General features: G+C 33.3%; 1 protein-coding gene across 1 annotated transcript; it reads left to right on the plus strand.

Moving 5' to 3' along the window:
- Positions 1-765: 765 nt before the first annotated feature.
- LOC134247898 (uncharacterized) lies at positions 766-22,447 on the plus strand. Its single transcript, XM_062730308.1, has 5 exons — positions 766-1,145; positions 4,160-4,259; positions 4,961-5,034; positions 6,794-6,946; positions 17,199-22,447. Exons 1-5 carry the CDS (start codon positions 782-784, stop codon positions 21,956-21,958), a joined length of 5,451 nt encoding a protein of 1,816 aa, XP_062586292.1. The 5' UTR covers positions 766-781; the 3' UTR covers positions 21,959-22,447.
- The last annotated feature ends 1,788 nt before the right edge of the window (positions 22,448-24,235 follow it).

Below are 24,235 nucleotides of genomic sequence, written 5' to 3' on the forward strand. Positions count from 1 at the left end.
GAAAATAAAATCCGTGACATCAAAGTCCATCGAAGAATTTTCTGTAAATCCTGTTTTCGTAAATCAGTTAAACCGGGATTTAAAGACCCCTGAAATAAATTATGATAAATTTCCATGTATAATAGATCACAACAATGACGGTTAAATTCTCCAATTTATCCATTAAGACTGGCGATCACTCGATTACGTCTACCACGTTAAACTGTCAAAACTAATCTGACCGAATTTTACGTTTTCCGTGGAAATATATATATATATATATATATATATATATATATATATATATATATATATATACTGCAGATGCATACTCCCCGTCGGGGCCTCATCTTCAGAACTCTGGCGGAAGTTTGGATGCTGCAAAGTTATAAAGTGGGCGGAGCTATTTTTGATTGATCGTGTCACAAATCATTTAGAGAACTCGACAGGTTCTGTATCGTAGATACAAATTTGGGGTTGGAGACTCGTGATGCGCACTCGTATCCATCCCCAAATTTGTATCTACTATACAGAACCCGTTTCGTTCTCTAAATAATACTCATTTATAAATTTGCCCACAAAATTAAGAGTTTCCTTATCTTCTGTATTTAGTAACCAATAAAGTTTTTGTACATTATTTGAATACATGAACTATCCAACAAGTATGAATGTAGCGTATAAATGCGTGCATAAAACTTAAACTTTATCTTGACTTTTTTATCTGGCATTCTCATTATCAATGTTTATAATATTTCAGCAGTGCTGTGAAAATATTTCGTAAAAAAATTACATTGACCTAACTATGGATTCATCCCCATTTAATTTACATGAGAAATGGAAAGAGGACGGGATCAAAGAAGGATTAAAAAGATCCTCTATCGACTTGCTTGTTTCGTGTGGATATGAAAGTGTCGATGCAATTTCCACATTAACAGAGAGAGATATTCAAGACCTGGACTTGCCCATGGCACAGAAAACAATCTTAAGAAGATGGGTTATTAAAATATTGCGATTGCATGATGAAAGCGAAGCGCTAGTGAATGCATTCCCCGGAAGTATCAATAGAAATCTGAGTGAACGGGTTGACAACAGTCATAACAAAATTAATACAGTTGATAAACTTGATCTACAGATCGGAAATTCACTAACAGGAGATTCCTTTTCAGGCATGTACACAGGTTTCAGTATGTCATCAGAAGATACATAATATTGACGAAAGCCTTTAGGTTGAACAGATTATTAAAAGTAAAGTTTTCTATCAATAAGTTATCGGTTCTTATTTTTAACTCAGGTGACCTATTGCTATCTATTCTCGTCCGTCGTCGTATGTCATATGTAAACATTTGAACATTTTTAGCTTTGTCCCTGCAACAGCACAACCAATTTTGGCAGAAAGCATCTTTGGCTGAATTTTATGATCCCTGACCTCTGGGGCTTATCTCTGTGGAGATTCTGCTAGGCTCTAGATATTTTGATTGACACCCTTAGATTCTCAGGAACCCCTTGATAATTCCTGTCTGGAAATTAAGCCCCAACTTCGGCTAACAATAGCCAAAATTTTAAACATATGCAACACTGCCGTTCGCGTCCAATTAGTTATTTGTTGTTTATTTGATTCTCTGTCCTAATTATTTTTACATGCTTACCGTTTTAGGCATGTAAACCCCAACATGAAAATATTCGCTGAAATCTCCATTCAAAATATAGCTACCGTGACGAAATTTCTTTACCTCCTCGTATAATTTTTAAGAGTTCCTTTAATCTGTTACATATATCTCTTATATGATGATCAATAGCCACAATACATATTGATTCAGAATTTATGTATCATTCATTTTTTTCTGTTGAATTTATGCAATTACGTGACGTTGTGATCTGACTTTTTGGATCACTACACTGTGGTTTTCTTAATCCATATCACAACTCGGAAACTTATTACGTACACATTATAAACATGAACGTTTTTATCTTGCTTATCAAAAGGTTCCCTGAAAGAATACTTTGCTTACTGGATAAAAGGCATAAATAATTGCTTACAAAAGTTTTCTTCTCTTATAAATGCTCAATTTAGAGGGGTATATTAATGAATTTATCATAGTAAAAGTAACTAACCTGAACCAAAGCCGTAGCAAGTTGAGTTGAACGGCGTGGATTTTCAGATCAAACGATATGCTTCGCCTCTCAACACCTGTCAACTCGACGTGATACGGCTCTTTGGATCAAATTACTGTTAAAAATATATTTAATAATATTTGGAGATCCCCTGCACTCTCCCACTATAAACCTGCAGGCTTCAACTGCGTTCATAGCACTATAGACGCAACTGCTCCTGCTATGAGAGCAATTGCTCTTTCGCACTCGTATAGTACAAGCTCGACTACGCCTATATGGTGTGTTGAGAAGTATATATATGAAATGTTTCGTAAAAGAAATAAATATAAGCTTTTAATAATATTTTTTGGAAAAAAAGAAATTCAGAACAATTCAAAATTGCAGATTTATATCTTTAAAAATTTAATTTTGGTCAATGTATTCAATTGTACAATAAAACTTTTTTTAAAAATTAAAGAGAATTGCCATATTTTTTATTTTTTTTCTTATCATTTTTTTTGCATATTTGTACATGTACAAAGAACGATAACTTTTCACACTTGGATGATAAAACATTCAGAAAAAGCAAAAATCTTTAATAATTAGTATGTCTTTCAAGAACGATTTCAGCTCTTAAAAATAAATAGAAAAACTTTAAAAAAAATCATAGAAAACATTCTGGAATTATAATCATTATTAAAACATTCCCTTTTTCATCATAAGGTTAAATTATTGATTTTTGTCAGAGGGTTTTTAAAAATAACGTTGATTGATGACGTCACAACTGCACCAAAACAAAAATTAAGAGAATGTGACGACAGTGCAGCTTGTATCCAGATAACTGTGTTTAAGAGGCAAATACTGTACAATTTGTTTGTGATTTATTAGAGAAAAGATGCAATGATCAGGTATACTAGTTTTTTAGCCGTGTGTTTTTCTTTACTGAAGACAGCAAGCCAGGATTTCCTCTGATATTCTTGACAACATCAAAAAATGCAAATTTAAGTAGCTCTGCTGGCATATTTTCCATAATGCGCGTTAGCGCATCATGGAATATGCCAGCAGAGCAATTGCTATTCATAACGCCATGTTCACTAAATAACTTTGTTTATTTCTTAAATAAAAGTAACTTGATCCAACGGGTCGTATTACGTGGAGTTGATAGGCTCGGATCATCAGATCTAACAAGATGCGAAGCGTCTAGTTTGATCTGATGATCCGCGCCTGTCAACAAGACGTGAAACAGCTCTTCGGATCAATTTACTTTTTATATTAATTAATTTATTATACTCCCCCTCATAACTAGCAAAATATGCAAAAGAAAACTTTAGAGGTTAATTGTACAACATATATCCATAAAACAAAGCATAATAACAAAGGACTTTTTAACGCGCAAGAAAAATAACGTCATGTTTCTGCGAACTATGTCATCAGTTTCGGAGAGTGGCGATATGGATTCAGGAAATCACAGTGTGGTGATCTGGAAAGTCGGATAACGACCTCACGTGATAGCGTAAAATCAAGAGCAAACTTGAGTGAAACACATTAAGTATATAATGAAAATATTTATTCCATACTTCGTAAAAAATAAAGGGTTTTTGTATATGCGATATGTCTGATCGACGTCACAATAGCTGTTGCATGGCTGATATGGATTTGCAGAGCGTATACGGATCAATATCACACTCCTAGTAAATCATTCAAACCTCTAAAATCAGTTCTTGTGATAATACAAATATTTTTAGGGGTCATCATTCTCTTAATTTTAATCTTTTGATTGTAAGGATCATCTATTTGACAAAAGATTGTTTCAAACTATGGATCGGGTACTTTTGAAAATGAAGTAAAAACATACCCAACCCGTTTAAACAATACGCTATGTACCTGTCATAAGTATGTGCATGATTATTTTTTATGTATCATTTTCTTAAGTTGGTGTATACTGTATTTTATTATTAAGTATGTAATAAACATAATAAAACGTAATCTTTTCCACATCACATCCTGTATCAGCCCTCGGGCCTTCGGCCTTCGGATGTGATATGGAAAAGGATATGTATTATTCTCAATATTCTCAATATATTTACAGTATCATCATCTTCTGAAGAAAACAGCGATGATATGGAAGAAGAAACGGAGCTTAAGACTAGAAATCCTATTACAGGAGCAATTCCACCGGTCATACAGAGGTTAATCATTTCTTGATAAAGAATATATCATTGTTATCAAAATACTCAAACTCTACCACTTAAATAAAATAAACCTGCATTATACCATTTCACCACTGAAAGGCATGTTCAGTAGGTCCTTTAAAATCCCTAGTTTTGATCAAAATATTTCCATTACTATTTGTTTCTCTGCGACAACTCTTTGAAATTTAAATGAGTAGATTTCTTGATCAGTCTACCAGAATGTAAATTTCGCCAAGCTAAGGAGACCTTATATGCATGTAATTCTCGTGCGGGTGTCATTGTATTTGATATGTCAGTTGGTGAGGAGAGAGAGTTATATAAAGTTCCTTCAAATCATTACAGTCAAACATGTAAAAAAAAAAATCATCTGTTCAAGAATAGCAAGGTCATTGTTATTGATATGGAAGCATCCTCAGTTAGTTTAAAATTCAAGCCCCCCCCCCCTTCCCCGGGTAATTTAAACTTTTCAATACTAAACTGATTTGTGCTTTTTTTCTAGCCAATGTGCTCCAGTGAGCAATGTGGCCCATGACCTTCTTTTCTCCTATTTTAAAAAGATAATTCGTTTGATGCTTTCTACAAGATAGATATATTTAAAATCTCTTTTTCTAAAGAATTTTGCACTAATTCTAAAAGTAGTACAGATAACGGCTGTTCATATAAGCTAATGATCATACATTTTCTTTTAATGATTAAAGTTTGGTAAACAAAGAATTCTCTCCAACACACAAAGAGAACACAGATGAAGTTATACCAACCGTTTCAACAAAAGGTAAGAAATGCCGAGGTCTTTATTAATCAAAAAACTCAATCCAATTAAAATTAGATCTTTGATACACTCCAACTAGATCGCTCACAACAGGTACTGAACATGGCCGTAGGAAAGTGAGTGGGGCCACAGGGGGTTCCCCTAATTTTGCAAATATGCAGAAAACATAGTTTACATAGCTTGTAACATGCTCGTGCCCCCTCAGTAAAACGCCCGATGACCTTTTTTTCTTGTTAAGGAATGTTTGGCAGTTGGTAGTACCCCCAACTGAATAGGATGTCCTGGAATGTATGAAGAAACTTTGAGTCGGATCATTTTTCAGTAAAAGGGCAGGGAATGGGTCTATCTATCCATTCTGAAAAATTAAAGAAATTACAACTTAACGTAGCTCGAACTGTTACTCTTTGTATTTCAAATCAGACTGGATATTGCTCAACGATAAACACAAGCTCCAAATATTAAATACCATGTATAAGTTCGAAATAATTTAGTTTCAGATAAACTATCTGAGACTATACCTGACATGTGATGAAACTCTTCCGTATATACAACAAGAAACTCACAAAATTATGAATTACCTGTATGTAGGTTGCAAACTTATAAATGAGTGGAATTCTTTATCGCTAGACACCATGTTTTTGTCTGCTTTTAATTGGTTTTAAGTAAAGTTTCACAAAATGTCAGTAGCTCCGCCTTATAACAATTTTGAAAAAAGACGCTACAATGTACTGCGCACTAGACTTCGACACAACTGCATGCTCAACGTTGAGTTTTTTAGGTGAAGCATAGCATCTAATCTATTATTGTCATTGGGTAAAATGAGATTTAATAAAGTTCGTATTTGACATTCATTCTTTACTCTCGGGGATTAACATCACTCAGCATTGCTGAAAACGAATATCTCTTTTATTGGTGTACATTCTTACATGTATATTCAGCATTCTGGTAGATATAATCGTTCTCATATTTACTGAGTATTTTTGAATACTAGTACACAATTATGTAGCAGTATAAATGTTTACATTTTGAATTAATTTACAGTAAACCAAGACGATTATTCGCTTCCTCTTTTATTCGCGATTCGTCGGTTTAAAATAAAAAAAAATTCCAAATGAGGAAACATTCTTTTCAAATACTAGGCAAAATGATTGGATGGCGGCGCACGAGTTGATGTAGATGACAAACCTCTACAATAATACTCGAACGTGAATATAAGTTGGTTTACAGTATTTTGTTCACACTGCTTAACAGGTCTTTTTCAGTCTTTTGTGATATTTCATGTAGGGAAAGGGCAGATTAATTTTTTTAGGTCAACTCAGGTTATTTATTGCTATTCCTTTTTTTGTCGTCATGCGTCATGCCTCAACATTTTGAACACGTTCAGCATCTTGAATCTTGAATTTCTTGGTTCCCCCATTAGGCCTGGGGGGTGGTGCCAAAACCATTTAAATTTATGGAATCTTTACTTCTGAACATCAAGCAGTCAAACTGTTGGCATGATTGACATACGCTTTGATTCCGGTCCTCTACCAAAATTGTAAAGTTCATGGTCCCAAAATTGGAGATGATCATAGATCTAACTTTAGCAGAGCGATCTAGTTGGAAATTATCATAGATCTAATTGTAATATTCAAAATAGAGGATAAATACCAATCGAATAAGTTTTAAAAAAAATAGAAGAAAAAGAGTTATTAATTTCTTGATTATGTAATTAAAGGTTTTATAGGATTTACATGAAGTTTTAGATAAAGGTTACATTTAGGCCCAGATGGTAGCTCAATAATCATGAAGAAACGGACGAATGTTAGAAACACATCCAACTGTGTCATCGCCGATAAACTTCACGTTGTAAAAAATGAATTTGTACTCAAAGGAGAGACAAAAGAAAACCCTACACTGGAAAAGAAATTAAAAGGTTTGTATGTAGTTTAACAAATTAAAAAAAAATGTGGTCCCCCGCTTTAGGTGTCTTTGTGGATGATATGTCATTACTTATGGCATAACATTGTGTCAAATAGGAACGCCCTATCATATGTTATTCAAAAGATATCACCAAAGTTGATATTTGTTAAACATTAGGTTAAACATAAAGGTCAAGGTCATGGATTTAGAAATCATAGTGTATTTGGTCTTGTCACATGTAATTAAAACACATCTTTAGGATAAAAACTCGATCTCTTCTCATTCAACAGTTTCAGTCAATTGAAAGTAATGCTTAAATTAAATTAAATGAAAAGTAGGTCAGAATCTATTTAAGGGTCAGGAAGTCAAGGGATAAATTATCATAGTACGTTCAGTCTTGTTAAAATGTAGGTAATGTACATATGTAATACGAAATACTAAATTCATTCAACAGATATGGTCAAGATTAAAGTTTTTGTGACAGAAGAACATACTTACAGACTGACAGACGGACAGACGAATGAGATTTAATGTCCCCTTGCTTTCGCAAAAGCGGGGGTCATTAAAGTTAGTATCAATATACAATGTATTGATTAAATAAACCGATAGAAGTAAAATTCATCGATTAACTTCTAATAATGAATAGTTAGTATTTTTAAAGCCGCTTAGTCCGATTCTAATCGCGAAAAGAATATATTCGTTTTTCTTCTTGAAAAATAATTGTCCATAAATTGTTTCAACTTTTGTCAAATTGTATCCCCAAAGTCGTTTTCTTTTGAAATATATCAAAATTCAAAAGTTAAAAAAAAAATTTATTAGGTCACACAAAAAATAATCCTATGTTGATATCGCGTGAAATCACCTTCGAAAAATTAAATTTATCGCTTATATCTCATGAAGAACAAATCCGAGCATTTTTTACACAACAATTAAAGTACTTATACCTGTACACGGACAATATTTAAACCTTCGTTAATTAACTTCCTTTTAAAAAATATCTGATTTTCCTTTATTCTTTAAATATGCATATTAATATAAAAATTACTGTGGATTATATTCAATTAATTCCTGAATTTTTAAAAGATACATTTTGATTTCCATGGCTTCTAATGGAAAAAAATACTCGGGTTTGAATTATCTTCATAAATAGATATAACCGATAAATTCATTTTTTCAAAAGTGACTTCACAACATATCTTAACTTCCCGTCAGGAACTTCTGTTTGTCAATAAGGTTTATGATCTATGTTTTCCTTATGAGGATTGTTGTAATAAACTATTAAATCAATCTTATGATTTATTTTTATATATTTTCTATGTAATGACGTACTTTTATTGTGTAAGATAATATGTGCCTGTTTCAGATTAAGCGGCTTTAATTATTTATAAGATTTTTAAAACTTAAGGTAAAATACTGATGTCATCGTCTATGTTCAAAGGTTTATTTGCTTACTTTAACGAGGCCGAGTCTAATTATTTCTACCAGGATTTCGATAATTTTTCGCCCGCTTTCGCAAAAACGAAGGGACATTAAATCTCATTTGTCTGTCTAGCTGTCCGTCTGTCCGTCAGTCTTTCAGTCTGTCTAGCTGTCCGTCCGTCATAAAAACTTAAACCTTGCCCACATCTTTTGATTTAGTGGAGCTATGACTTTCATATTTCGCATGTATATTCCTTGTGATAAGACCTTTCCTTGGGTACCACCAAATTTGACCTTTTGACCTTGACCTTGGAGTTTGATCCACTTTTACACACAAATCTAAAGCCAAACATTTACTTTGGCCATTACATTTAAATGGCAGGTACTAGGACTTTCATATTTCACATATATATTCTTTGTGGCAAGACCTTTCACTGGATACCATCAACTTTGACCTTTTGGTCTTGACCTTGGAGATTTACGTACTTATGAAAACAGTTTAACTTTGACCATAACTTTTGAACGATAAGGGCTAGGGCTAGCAATTATGTAATCCTTGTAAGAAGACCTATATTGGATACCAAGAACTTCAACCCTTTCACCTTGACTTTGGAGTTGGCCTACTTTTAAAAAACTTTAACCTTGGCAATAACTTTTGAACGGTTAGGGTTTTCATCCTTCACATATGTATTACTTGTGACAAGACCTTTCATAAGAAACAAAAACTCAGACCCTTTCACCTTGGAGTTTGACCTACCTTTCGAAAATTTATCCTCGACTATAACTTTTGAACAAGTGGTGCTAAGGATTTTGTATTTCACAATCGTATTTCTTGTGAGAAATCCCTACTTTGGGTAATAATATATCTAATTTGCATTTAGGAAAATTTTAATATTCGTTATGTTGCCATTCGGGGTCATCAGTATTTCACAAACGCATCTTGTTCCTTATATTGAGAAGAGATAGGGCTTTCATATATGACATGTGCATTACCTGTGACAAGATAATTCCGAGCATGCTATGATTTCTTACCCCTTGACCTTCACAATTTACCTTATTTTAAAAAAAAATCCTCTTCAGTGATAATTTCTAAATAAATGACATATGATAGGGTGTTCATATTAGACACAATATGTCACAAAAAATAACATCTCACCCACAAAGACACCGAAAGCAGGGGACCACCATTCTTTGAGTTTGCTTTTTTCACATTTTTTCAGTTTTAAGATTAAAAAATAAAATGTTTACCCCCCTCCGATTTCTTAGGGGGGGGGGGGGGCATCTCTAATGTTATCAAGTTTTACTAATTCGACCCTAAGGGAATATGTTGGAAAAGCGCCAAATTATCCAATTCTTCCCTTGTTTTTTGCATTTTTGCCCTAGTGATTTCTTATTCAGACAAGTAGATGAAAGTTATTGCTAAAATATAGACCATATAGGTTGGTCTGGGTCTTAATAACAAAGTTTATATTTTCGATGCACAATACCTCTAAAACCGCCATACTGCGGTATAAATTCATATCGGTGCAGATGAATTATCGGCATTATGAATTATTTTTTTGGTAAAAATAGCAATATTTAGATCGCTAGTTTGTTTCCTTTAATATTCTGTCATCAGATTTTAGTATGATATCCAAGAACGTCTACGAACTTAAAAGCGAATATATCATTCTTAACATGACGTTTACTCAGGAAAACAGAAAGGAAATTTTCTAAAGTATAATATGTTAAATCAAAAATTGTTCTAAATGGATAAAATAACCAAGTTTTAACTTAATATCAATTGAAAGAATTAATATTTTATTATTTGAAGAAAATATACAGGAACAAAAGATAATCAATGTATGGTAATGCAGAGGAAATTCTGGCTAAATTTTAAATTTCTCATTTTTGTCAATTTTTTTTTTTTATTTCTTGCAATATTCATCACAATGTAAAGGTTAACTGTTTTTTAGACAGCGTTTTGCAAATATCATATTTGTTAGAAAAATAATTGTGTCATGGTGCGGTACTGTTTCTTTTGATGTTGACCATACTTTAAATCAGATAGTAAACCTTTGGCTGAATTCCGTACAATAACTTCCAATGTGCCGTACAATAACTTCCGAAAGAATTCAATTAAGGAATGTTTTTAAGTTTTGTGTGAGTTATTGGTGTGTGAATCACACAGACTTGTCACGTAGGCATATTTCATGAAGCGCGCTAGCGCTTCATGAAAAATATGCCTACGTGCAAGTCTGCGTGATTCTCACACCAATAATTTACACTAAGCTTAAAAACATTCCTTATATTTACATTTTACATGTTTGGAAGCAACTAAAATATACTTATTATTTGAATTTCTCGCTGCCCTATATCGTTGCATTTTTACTAACGTCGCTGCAGTCTCATTGTGACGTCATGTTAACGCACGTTTTTCCGTGTATATTTCTACGTGTGAATGTACACGAAAATGGCATTCAAATCAATTTCATTGTTTGCTTAGTAGAAAAACACAGCTAAGGTAAATATTAGTTTTTAAATATTTTTTCTTCAATTTCTGTAAGCTTGTACAACATATCTAGAGGAAACGAGAAATCTCACAGAATACCCCCTTTCACTCTATAAATGCATACGTGACAAGGATGGGGTAATTGAACAAAAAGTAATTGTACTTTACTGTAATTAATTAATTACAGTTTTAGCTCACTTGAGCCGAAGGCTCAAGTGAGCTTTTCTGATCACATTTTGTCCGGCGTCCGTTTGTCCGTTTGTCTGTCTGTCCGTCTGTCCGTCTGTCTGTAAACTTTTCACATTTTCGACTTCTTCTCAAGAACTGCTGGGCCAATTTCAACCAAACTTGCCACAAAGTATCCTTGGGTAAAGGGGATTCAAATTTGTTCAAATGAAGGGCCACGCCCTCATTCAAGGGGAGATAATTGGGAATTAATTACATTAAGTGGCATATTTTAAAAATCTTCTTCTCAAGAACCACTGTGCCAGGAAGGATGAAACTTAAAGGGAAACAACCTCAGGTAGTGTAGATTCAAATTTGTTCAAATCATGACCCCCGGGGGTAGGGCAGGGCCAAAATGGCCGACCAAAGTTTTACATAGAAATATATAGGAAAATTCTTTAAAAATCTTCTCCTCAAGAACAACAAAGCCATAATTGATCATATTTATGTGGAAGCATCCTCAGGTAGTGTAGATTCAATTTTGTTCAAATCATGACCCCCAGGGGTAGGGCAGGGCCAAAATGGCCGACCAAAGTTTTACATAGAAGTATATAGGAACATTCTTTAAAAATCTCTTTCTCAAGAATAGCAAAGCCATAATTGATCATATTTATATGGAAGCATCCTCAGGTAGTGTAGATTCAAGTTTGTTCAAATCATGACCCCAGGGGTAGGGCGGGGCCAAAATGGCCGACCAAAGTTTTACATAGAAATATATAGGAAAATTCTTTAAAAATCTTCTTCTCAAGAATAGCAAAGCCATAATTGTTCATATTTATATGGAAGCATCCTCACGTAGTGTAGATTCAAGTTTGTTCAAATCATGACCCCCAGGGGTAGGACGGGGCCAAAATGGCCGACCAAAGTTTTACATAGAAATGTATAGGAAAATTCTTTAAAAATCTTCTTCTCAAGAATAGCAAAGCCATGATTGGTCTTGGGACTACTTTTGGATTTAAGCTTTTCAAGTATAAACCAATTCTGCTTTTTCCTAGCCACAATGCTCAGGTGAGCGATGTGGCCCATGGGCCTCTTGTTTGTAAAGTAATTATAAATCAATTAATTACATGTTTTACAAAGCCTGTAATTTAATTGACGAGAAAGTCAAAGTAATTGTAATTTGATTAATTACTTTATAATGTAATCGACTCCATCCCTGAATTACGTGAAAACCATTTTCAAGAGTATGTAAACTCATTAGTTAACGCTTTAAACAAAAAATAAAAACAATACACAGAATTTCACGAAAAACATGTATATTCAAATGAAAACAGATAATTTAAATCTTACAATATAGAAAACACGCGCAGTTTGATGATTTTCTTAAAAGTACCTGTTTCCTGTGTTCCTTGAGTTACATGCACACTGATACATGTTCGTATAATATACAAGTATGCATTCGGACTTTTTCACAATGCATTCCATAACTTTGAAACCTGTGACTACGGTACTCCATTCGGATGTCCTCCGCTGCGCGACTCGACTGCCACGCCTCTCTGTACAATCAATTCCTTACAAACGAAAGAAAGTACTGTAAATATAACTTATGAAAGATGTCAAGGGCGTTTGTAGTTTGATGATTACTAGAAAACACAATCATATATAAAAATATTTATTAAAATGTAGTCAGTGCCAAGTTTAGGACACCAGTGTTTTGAGTGTAAGGAAAACGAGCAGCATATCAGATATATTAAAAGAAAAACAAACTTTTTTCCTCACATAACAATACCATTGATCATATGTTTTTGACCAGAAAATCCACCTGATACTTTTATTCATGATCAACGATAGTTCAACAAAGGAATACAAACACAATTTTCTTTGCAGTACGGACTTCAGAAACTACGAACTCCACGTTTAAAATTAAAACAATTGAATTGTTTGTATTTCTAAGCACGGAAATAAACCAATATTCATTTACGAGGGGCATTCAATAAATAAAGTCATCAGCTCGATGACATACAACATAGAAATCATATGCCATTAAGCTTGACTTTCTCTAATTATTGAATCTTTAATGAGTTGATAACAGTTTAAGTGACAGCTTTTCATCACATAATTCCATTGTGAGAAGCTGGAAAACAACGGCTAGTCGAGACACTGCATTTAACATGAATGGTCAAGAATCAGTAAACTAGATGAAATTAAACTCTCCATTAAAGCTGCTGTAAAACGTGTTCAGAATCCCAAAGATATGTGAAATTAACAGCAACCAATGTCTGTTTTATACACACAGGAGCAGGTGCATTTCAATAAATAAAAATGATATAATGGACTTCAAAAATAGGTACCGTCATTGGCGACAAGGACATACAACAACAGATGTATATTTGCGAAAATTCAACAAATTATCATTGATATGTTTGATTGACTTTAAGACACACAGGAAATTTGAAAGACATCATTTTGGGGGTAGTTCACACTGTTTTAAAGAAACATTGGATAGTAAAAAAGTTTATTACTCAAAGGTCACCCAATATTTTGAAAAATGAGTGAAAACGTCAGCGTGTAGGAATTTCTAGCAAATTGTTTTAAAAAATAAAAAAATGTACTTATCCTAGGCTTGTTTGTCTGAAATTCAGACAGATAAGAAAACTTGAATCCATTTTGCTTTAAACCTCCAAAACAAATTTACAATGAGATACACTTGCCAAAACAGCAAAGGCCTGAAAAGAGCAAAGAATATCATGAGCACAAGAACAGTTTTATATGCAATTTTCTTAAATATTAGGTAACCCACAACTCAGTTCTCGTTCAGTAATTGTTATGATTTTTCAGTTAAAGCCATTTTGGTACATCATATGCGTGTCCGATGCCAATAAATGTAGTCCGAGTTTTCATGGAAATTTGTCCAAAATCAAATGCAATACATGACTGCAGCGCATAATGTCATAAAGAATAATATTTCTTTAAGTTTTATTGACTAAGTACTATTCTGCAGAGATAATAGGGTGCAGAAAACTAAAACTCAACATAACGTTTCCGTTTTATTACCATGTCTCCACGTGGTAGTCACTTCCTAGCCACGTTTAGAATAATTAATTACCTTATCTTGCTGTAGTATCGCTAAATCTCGCCAAATATACTCTCAAAGTTACTTTGAACTCCTCTGGTTTTCAGAATTGTGGAACACCAAAAAATTTAAGGTTCCGAGGTGTTATATAAGATATATTAAAAGCATACTTTTAACAATGTACTTCATGGAACAAAATATGATATTCAATCTGATTAAAATCAGATTCTTTGATCCGCTCACATAGATCGCCACACAAAAATCAAGTCAAAGGTTGAAAGTGCTGGCCAAAGGATCAAAGGATCTGATTTTAATCTGATTGATGATATTGTGTATCTCGTAGTTTATAGAAGGAATGAACATTGTATACATAATGTATAATCGTTTTAATGTATAGGTATTAACTTTGAATACTTGATTACGTCTCCAACCTCAATCCCATACACAAAACCTTTAACTTTTACGTAGGAGCAAGCTGGTTCTCCCGAATGCAATAACGTAGACAGAAAAACTGTATTCCTCCTACAGCTTTGAACCTGGATTTCATTAATGTTTGGAGCATTGTTCATCGATTAAAATTTTTTTTCTTTTAACTTTATTATCATGGTTGGTAAAAAAGAGATAATTTTTTGTAAAATTCATTCAAACTGCTACTCCTCCTAGACTTTTGGTTCGATTTTAATGACTTTGCACAATCAGCTTTTAATATTATACATAATCTAATGTAAATTTAAGTTTGCTATCGTTTTTAAAAGTCGGCTAAAAAGTGCAGGATTTTTTTTTTATTTCTATCCTCTAAAGTAAAACTGCAAATTACAAAATCTGATTGCACATACATAGGACGCAACGAATCGTTTTTAAAAAATGTGAATAGACTATTGTGTAAATGTACGATTAGTACCCCCCTCTCCTATTTGACCCCAAGAGTGAAAATCAAATCCTAAAGTATTACTGCAAATGTACAGACTACCACCATTCATCTTTGAGAAGATGATTAGGCTACTGCGTAAAATGTAAGAGGAACTCTCGAAACAAGAATGTTTAATGTATTAAACACCATTTTCAATCAAAATCAAACGCTTGGGTTGAAAATGAAAATTCTATTCAACCTTCATTGCATATTTAAGATTATCACCAATTATATTCCAAGATACGATTAGGCTCCTAAGTTGAATGTAAGACAAGTTTAGGAAATCAGATTTTTGTTTTTAAAATCGCCATTTTAACCCCTGTTTTGTCCATTGAGTAATATTAGAAGTTCGATAACTTTATTGCACATCTACCGGGCACCACCTTTCATATTTCAAAAACTTATTGGTTAATGCTCAGAATAAAAGATGAGTTTTATAGGAAAATGAAATTGTGTCAGTCGGACAGACAAGATAACGACAATATATCCGAACTTTCGTTAGAAAGTACGGGGATAAATAAGTCATATAAATGCTGAAGTAAATCATTTGCATTTTAAACTTTAAGATACTACATGTGTTTGTATTGTACTAACAGTCTCAATGGAGATGCCTGCTTTGTTTCAACCTTACCTTTTTCTGTCCTCCACGTGGTGCAGTAGTCATAGCGTCTGCTCTAGAGTCGCGAAGTAAGGAGTGGATCCTTAGCCAGTCCTTTAAATGAGACCGTATTAAGGATAAATAAAACAAACAAACCTTTTTTCCCAGAAAGTGAATCATCTTTCTGCATTCTGAAGCCCTTCTCACTAAAGAAGAAATATTCTACCATCTAACAATTTTATGATTGAACAATTCACTATTTAGTGAAAGTTTGGAAAATGTATGTTTCTAGTTCAATCTTTTCTTTAACAGTTTCTTATTTTTTCTGCCATCTTTATGAACAGCTTGTATTTATGAAGGTATGCAGATCATTATCCTGGGTCAAATATTTTATGGAAGACAAAAACTTTTTTTCCTTATTGTCTTTCAAATTTAATCAATATCCAGAAAATGATAAAACTTGATGTAAAAAGTGTACAAACAATCCTTAAATATGTTAATATTTTTATAGAGTCTTTACAGTGGTATAACTTTTGAAAAAAAACCCCAAAGAATTGGGTGCCTTTTTGACACTAATAAAACGAGAAAAAATATTTACACACAAAAAAGACATTTATTGAACCAGGCCAGGAAAGAGTTGTCTCCTCAAATGTCTGCATGAACACTGTCCGAACAAATATTATCTTTTTCGTCAACATTGAATATACATGTATTGATACCTTGCTTCTTTTTTTCCTTCGAACATCTTTCTGAAACGCTTATATTGGACTTGCTAGAAAATTTCCCGGACTTCGTTCTGTGCACATGGTACATGTTTACAATAACTACAATTTCCTGTTTTATAAAATAAGAACCAAACACACTGCAAATTCTGGAGGTAATAAAATGTAGTGTAACTTTTTTTGTGAAAGATAAGAAAATCTGTTTGTGGTATGTATCCTTTACCGAGGTTTCGAGGTGGCAATAGCTGCTTGCACAAACCACCGCTCACTGCTCAATGGTCGTAAGTGCCGAGTATAGGACAACAATTTGAAGCTCTCTACTGGCAAGTTGTGGCGTCTTTATATGATTGAAAAATTATGGAGGACAGCGTTAAATATAACAAACTATCAATTGATTTGATGAGAAACTAAATTGAGATTGTTCATTTTCAGATAATAAATTTTACAAAAGCATGCCAAACTAGTCTAAAAGAAATCAAAACATTTTTTGAAATTTATCTTTAAGAAAGAAAAACATAAATTAATTTAAACTAGTGTAACAGTGAATATTTAAAGTGCAGAATGGTAAAAATGTAATCCAAAAATTATGAAAAAATATACATATAAAAAAATAAGCGACCAAAACAAGATTATAAGGACAACCTTACATTTTAGAACTTATCTTGTGTCAAAGCATTCTCTTTTGATAATCTTTATGATTAAATCCAATTGCTTTTCACTGTGTAACATCTCAAGGAAAAGCAGCCTACAGTCTATTGAGATTTTTAAAAAAGAAACACATTTATATGGCAATCTTCTTGTCTTTTCATAATCTTTATTAAACATGTTTATTTATATACACTTTTTAAGAAAAAAATTACTAGTATATTTGTAAATTGTAATTTCAGAAACGACAAAACTTATCATTAAAGAAAAAGAAATATCCATGACGACTTATGCCTTCACATTAGCGCTACAGATACTAGAGGATTTGAACTTTGTCATGCTATCTGGAAGACCTGGAGATGGAAAAACTTGTATTGGTCGAAAATTGTTAGCTTTCAAGGCTGCAGAAGGCTTTGCGACCTACTGTATAAGCTCAGTCAAAAATCTTCAAAACATTCTTAACGTTGCAAAACGCCAAATATTTTTTATGGACGACGTATTTGGCACAACGACGTATGATAAATGCAGTGTTAATGAATGGTTTCACTATTTTGAAAACTTGCGGCGTACAATAGATGAAAATAAAGGAAAAACATTACTCATCTTTGCATCGAGAAATTATATACTTCGAGACATTTTGCACCTACCTGACAAAGGATCATTCTTCAAAGCATTTGCTATTGTGGATTTATCACAAGATCAATGTTTATCTTTTAAAGAGAAAAAAAGAATGGCACAAATGTATAACGATGAATTTAACCTAAATTTGTCAGAAGATGAAATTGATTCCATATGCTCAATTGACACATCATATGGATTTCCTTACGCCCTAAATCTTTTTAGTAAATCTTCAAAACTCCGCCAACTAGGATTAAAATTCTTTGAAAATCCAAGAGAAAAACTTTTATCAGAAATATCGGGGTTTGCTCATGACGATAAAGTCAAATATTGCACATTTGTAATGACAGCAATGATGGGAAAAGTCAGTATTTCTACATTGGACGATAGCTGTGAAAAGTCAAAGAAACAACAGCTCATATTAAGGGTATCTGGATTATGTGACAATACCCCCTTCAAAGACATAATCAAAACATTCATAAAACTGAGAGGTATATATTTCCAATCTGATGACGGTGATGTGTTCTCCTTCTCTCATGAAACGTACAAAGAAGCCACAATGGCTAGCATCGCGGAAACGCATCTAAAACTTGTTTTAGAACAATTTGATTTCGATTATATTTTGTCATCAACAGCTACGACAAGTTCTGAACAAGACGATGCTTATTTCATGCAAATCATTCCAAAGTGTTATTTCAATGCCTTAGCCCAAAGATTGATTGATGAATATGAAGATAAAAAATACAAATTAACCATTATTATGAAACATCGGTGCTGGGATGATCTCTGTTTTATAACAGAATTTGATCGTTTTATTTCAAACAATCCAAGTATTTTTCAAAACATGATTGGATTCATGCAGTCAGTTGGTCCTTTAGATAAAACAGCTATTTTCTGGGCTATTTGGTGTAGAAAAGAAAAACTTGTCTCGTATACCCTGGGTGAATGTGCATCACAAGCCGCCGCAGGTGATATATCGTCTTTGCAAATAGACACTTCTGATGGCTTAATTGCTGCATCATATAGAGGTTTGAATATAGAGTGCTTGGAGCTTTTGATAAAATTTGGAGGTGATATCAATGCAGAAAGTAGTTTCCAAACATTTGGAGAGGATGATTATGAGGAATTTGAAAAGGAATTTTGGTTCTTTGAATGGTTGTTTGATGAATATTTTGGTCACGAAATTCTAGTTAGAAAGATGACCCCTGTCATGGCCTCTATTTATGGCAATCAACCAAAGGTTTTGCAGTTCTTACTTCAAAAAGGGGCTAGGTTAGGATTTATTGAAGACAATGGCATGTCCATGGTGCATTTAGCTGTTATCCAAAATAACGCACGCCTTTTGAAAATTTTATTAGAACACCCTTTGATCGAATTTCGTGTCCGGGACAATAAAGGTTACACGCCTTTTCATTATGCAAAGTCACTCGACATAATAAAAATATTGCATGAATATCATCCACACATTTTACAATTGCGATGCATATTAGGTGGATTGACTCCGTTGCATTTATGGACTCGAAAAATATTCAATGATAGTATACTTAATAAAGAAATTTGCAAATGGGTATGCTTGAAAGCCCCTCAACTTTTGAACTGTAGGAATGAGAATGGCCTGAGTGTTCTTCACACTCTCGTAAAATCTGATCAAGAGGACAATGAAGTTGCAGAAATGATAGAACTTTTCATCACATATGGAGCAAAAGTGAATGTTTCAACCACCAGAGGTAGAAATCCATTACATTCAGCTGCAAGATCCTCTAAAATTCGATTTCAAACCGCTCATATTCTTGTAAAATATGGGATTCAAATTAATGCAAGGGATATGGACGGTCGCTCTGCTCTTTTTTATGCGGTTTTCATGGGAAATAAAGTTTTCGATGTGTTGGTGAAAATTAAAGCGGATCCAAATATCAAAGACACTTATAAATTACCAATCTTACATAATATGCTTAAAGATACAACTTGTAGTCTTTTTCAGAGACGGAGTTTCCAATTCCGCCATCAGTATGGACTCAATTTTAAAAGAATAGAGAAACTCATTGAGATTGGGCTAGACATTAACATAAAAGATGAGAAAACTGATGGAACAATTTTGCACCTTCTCTTATCCGTTAAAAGCTCATTACCAAAATTAGAAGAAATAGAAAACCTTTTAAAATTAGGAGCTGATCCAAACATGAAAAATAAAGATGGTATTACCCCGACTATGTTAGCTGCCAATTTCGGTATTCCATTTATTCAGCTTTTAATTGGATATAAGGGAAATGCTTCTTTGTCGGATTGTGAAGGTTTTACTATCGCTCTCATGGTTCTCTCGAAAAGTACCGAAGACGAAGCATTGTCAATTTTGATGTACTTGCAGGAAATAAACGTTTCTCTCGAAGTGCCAGATACTTCCGGGAAAATACCTCTGGACATAGCAATTGAGAGACAATTTAGAAGCATCATTCGGTATCTCTTGCAGGATAAGAATATTCTTAATACACACCCGAAGCTTCTGGTAAATGCATTTGCAAATAGACTTTGTGATCCTCAGTTCATGTTTGATATAATTCATGAATTGAATATAACTGAAGACGTGTGGAAAATTAAAACTGAAGACGGAAAAACACTTTTAATGTTAATATCGGAAAACTGTCCAACACAAAATCTGTTCTCTTTGGCATTATCAAAAGGATTACGTCTGGAAGAATTTGACATGGAAAACAGAAATGTTTGCAGTTATTTAGTTTCTGCGAATCTGAAGGAGGATGAACATATTCTAAGAATCAAAAGTATACTAGATATATGTAAGCCAAAAATGCTATCTTTTTTAAATGATAAAAACGCTATAAGGACAACTTTCAGAAATAAAAAGTACAACCTTCTGAATTACTTGATAAGTATTGCAACCCCACTAACAAGAAGGTCTTTAAAAGATTTGATACCTGATATGGTTCATTCAGACATGACAGGTGAAATATTCATCGAAATTTTGGAAAAGTTATCATGTCAACTGAATGTCAAAAATTTCACAGATGCATTCGTTGAGGCAGTAAAAAAACCAAGAGAGGGAAATGTGTTATCTTTCTTGATAAGTAAGGGATCACGTGTTAAACTGTTTTCTGAAGGAGAAAGTGTGAGTTACGTTTTTGAACTTATTGGCTCAAAATGCCCTGATTCAGAATTGGAAACAGTATTCAAATTTTTAATGAATGATCGTACCCTTTTAACAATAACAGATAAAAATGGATTAAATTGCTTGCAAACAGCAATATTATATACAGCAACGGAAAAGTCGAAAGCAAATAGAATCAATGTGATAATGTATTTGATCCGTAAAGGGATTAATGTAGATCACCGTTCTAAATCGGGAGATACTGCCCTTCATTATTGCATTTCGTCAAATAGACCTTTTAAAGAAAAGCAAAAAATTTTACAATTCCTAATTCTGAGACATGCTAATGTTGATGCTAAAAATGCTCAAGGCGAAACAGCTTTGACAATTGCTTTAAAAACAACAGGAAAAATAATGTGCTCTACTGAATCACTAGATATGCTTATCAACGCTTATCAACCATTACTAAGGGATTATATTTTCACCACATATTTGAAAGAATATATTTTAAACTACATGACCTTTCTTAGCCCATCAGATGAACAAAAGCAGACATTGCACTTTCTATGTATATTACTGCTACAATTAAGAAAAAGCGACCTTTTTGAGCCATTGAAAATAGCAGTATTAAAAACCTCACTTGCACTTACAAAATTATGTGTAAAACTCGGGGCAAATGTAAATGAGAAGGACTCTGAAGGTAATACTCCTCTACATATTCTCTTTTCATCCCATACAATTCAAGAAGAAAGAGATAGAATGTGGATGTTTATTTTAAAATGTTACCCGACCCTAAAAGACTATGAATTTGCATATGAGAATGCATTTTATCACCGCAGAGGACTTCTACAGTTGGAATTTTTACTTACATCAGGAGCAAATCCGAACGTTGTAAACAATGATGGTAATAGTCCCTTGCATTTATGCGCAAAGTCAAATTTTTTGGCAACATTTACTTACAATGCAATGCGTATGCTTTTGAAAAATTGTTCAAATATTAACATGAGAAACAAAGAAAATTTGACACCACTACTTTTGGCTATTCAGAATTATGGAAATAAGGACCGTTTTATGAGGATAGAAGGGCTACTACGAAATAAAGACATTAAATTATTCGAAAATAAATACACAATTCATACCTATCTTCAAGCTGCCAAAATTGGAATAAAAGAATTAGTCAGAAATGATCAAAGCGCAAAAAATCCAATAGGCCCAAATCCTGTGACAGAAATGTTTGACTTTTTCAGAAGATGGAACGATAACGATGAGCATGAGTCTGACTAATGAAAGAAATGTAGTTATTATAAACAGAGTCTGAGTCGTTCGTCTTGATTTATAGTGCTTCGAAAATATTGAAGACGATTTTTATTTTTTGTACAATTAGTCTAAGAAAATACTTTGTTAATGTTTTTATTAAAATAATCCGTAACCATTCTATACATTTCGAAGGCATTTATTTTCAGGAACTCTCAGCTATATAATATCAGCGTCATTGATAAAAAGACGGTCATCTCGACACTAGATAAAATGATTTTTTTCACTGCTGGCAGAAATATTACAAAAAGTATCATAGTTTTTTGACAATTAATTACATGCTAATTGCGTGTAGAAGTATTCCATTAACCCGCAATTAGTTAGGGAACAGATGTAGATATACACACTTTTTTTTACACTTAGGAAATGTACAAGTTCCAGTAATTAATGTTTTCTATTTACATGTACATATTATAAAGCATATTTATTTTGATATCTGGTGTTATAAGTATGTTATAAATAATATATTGCAATATCTCTGTACACATTACAATTTTCTCTTCACATGTTATAGACACTTCATTTTGATGTCCGTTATACTGTGTTATTACTTTTCATACTGAGGATGCTCTTCTCAATTTTCATTAAGGATGAATTAAAATAAGGAAACGTGCACATTTATTTGATTTATCAGTATTTTGAATTTTAGGGAAAAAAATTACTTTTCATTCCATATGTATGCAGGTCTAATAGTTATATGTACATCACAAAAAAAGAAACGCATATTGTTTAAATCATCAAAGAAATTTTGAAAAAGTATATGGAACAACTACTTTTTTATCATTAGATATCCCTGATCTTTTTATAGGACACCATGAGGTTTTAAGACCCAAGTGTTGAATTATTTCCCTTGAATAATCATGTTTATGAAAATAGTGTTTTTCAGAATTTCTAGTAAATCGGGGGTCCATTTTCATTGATATTTTGGACTTAGAGAAAAATAAACACCCCTATTAAACCCATATTTAAGATTTGATAGCAATGTTGATGCTGCAATTTCAAGCCTTAACAAAGATGAACGCAACACGGACTAACTATGATGATAACCGGAGCTACGGAACAGGAGGTTGCAGTTGCATTAAGTGTACATCAATCGGCTTTGCAGTGATTTAACGTACTTCTCCACCAGCTAAGAAAACGGATAACAGACCAAAAACTGGCCGTCAACGGGTTACCACACCCAGAAAGGACCGTCAGACCCCCGTCACCAATCGAGTCAGAACTTCTGCATAAACTGCTGCTACAATTGCTGGTTGAAGAAATCAGCAGAAAAGTGCACAAATTGTTCGTATGAGACTGAGAGGAGATGGTATTCGTCCACGACATCCATACAATGGAAACCCACTAGCGTTGATACGTCGCACAGTACATATTGTTATGCCCCTTGAATTTTGGAGCGATGAAAATGAAATCATCTCGACTTTTCAATAAGACATGTTTGATTTTTATCACAACGCACTCTAAAATCACTTAAATAAAATAAGGTTTAAACTGAAAACTTAGATTTTCATATTAATCGGAATATGCATATCTTTTTTCTTTGAGTATATATGTATGAAAGTGTTTAACATAAAGACTATGATTAAAAGAAGAGGCCCAGGGCGACAGCGCTCACATGAACACATCTGCTATGAAAAAGCACATATCAGATCAGAACTAAAAGTTTACTGAGCTGGGGGGGGGGGGCTTGAATATAACCCAGGGGGTCATGATTTGAGCGGACTACAATCTACATAAGTTAAGGATGATTCCATAAAAAAATTACTAATCATGGCTTTGAAGTACTTGAAAAGAAGATTTTAAAAGGTTTCCTTATATATTCCTATGTAAAACTTTGGTCGGCCATTTTGGCCCCACCATGCCCCCGGGGGTCATGATTTGAAAAAAAAGTTGAATCTACACTACCTGAGGATAGTTTCATCTTTCCTATCTCAATGGTTCTTGAGAAGAAGATTTTTAAAGATTTTTCCTATATATTCCTATGTAAAACTTTGATCGGCCATTTGGCCCCACCCTACCCCCGGGGGTAATGATTTATTCAAACTTGAATCTACACTACATTAGGATGATTCCACATTAATTTCAATTTTCCTGGCCCAGTGGTTCTTGAGAAGAAGAATTTTAAAGATTTTTCATATATATTTTTTATGTAAAACTTTAATCGGCCATTTTGGCTCAACCCTACCCCCGGGGGTCATGATTTCTACAAACTTGAATCTATACTACCTGAGGATGATTCCACGTGAG

Source organism: Saccostrea cucullata, unplaced genomic scaffold (genome assembly GCF_032062105.1).
Source record: "Saccostrea cucullata isolate Sc308-1 unplaced genomic scaffold, CSIRO_AGI_Scuc_v1 ctg120, whole genome shotgun sequence".
Lineage (NCBI taxonomy): Eukaryota > Metazoa > Mollusca > Bivalvia > Ostreida > Ostreidae > Saccostrea > Saccostrea cuccullata.

Excerpts from the sequence above, each read along its gene's own strand:
- LOC134247898 (XM_062730308.1), top strand. The coding sequence starts at position 782 with ATGGATTCATCCCCATTTAATTTACATGAGAAATGGAAAGAGGACGGG. Across the intron at positions 4,260-4,960 it reads ATTCCACCGGTCATACAGAG|TTTGGTAAACAAAGAATTCT; the intron begins GTTAATCATTTC and ends TAATGATTAAAG. Across the intron at positions 6,947-17,198 it reads ACTGGAAAAGAAATTAAAAG|AAACGACAAAACTTATCATT; the intron begins GTTTGTATGTAG and ends TTGTAATTTCAG.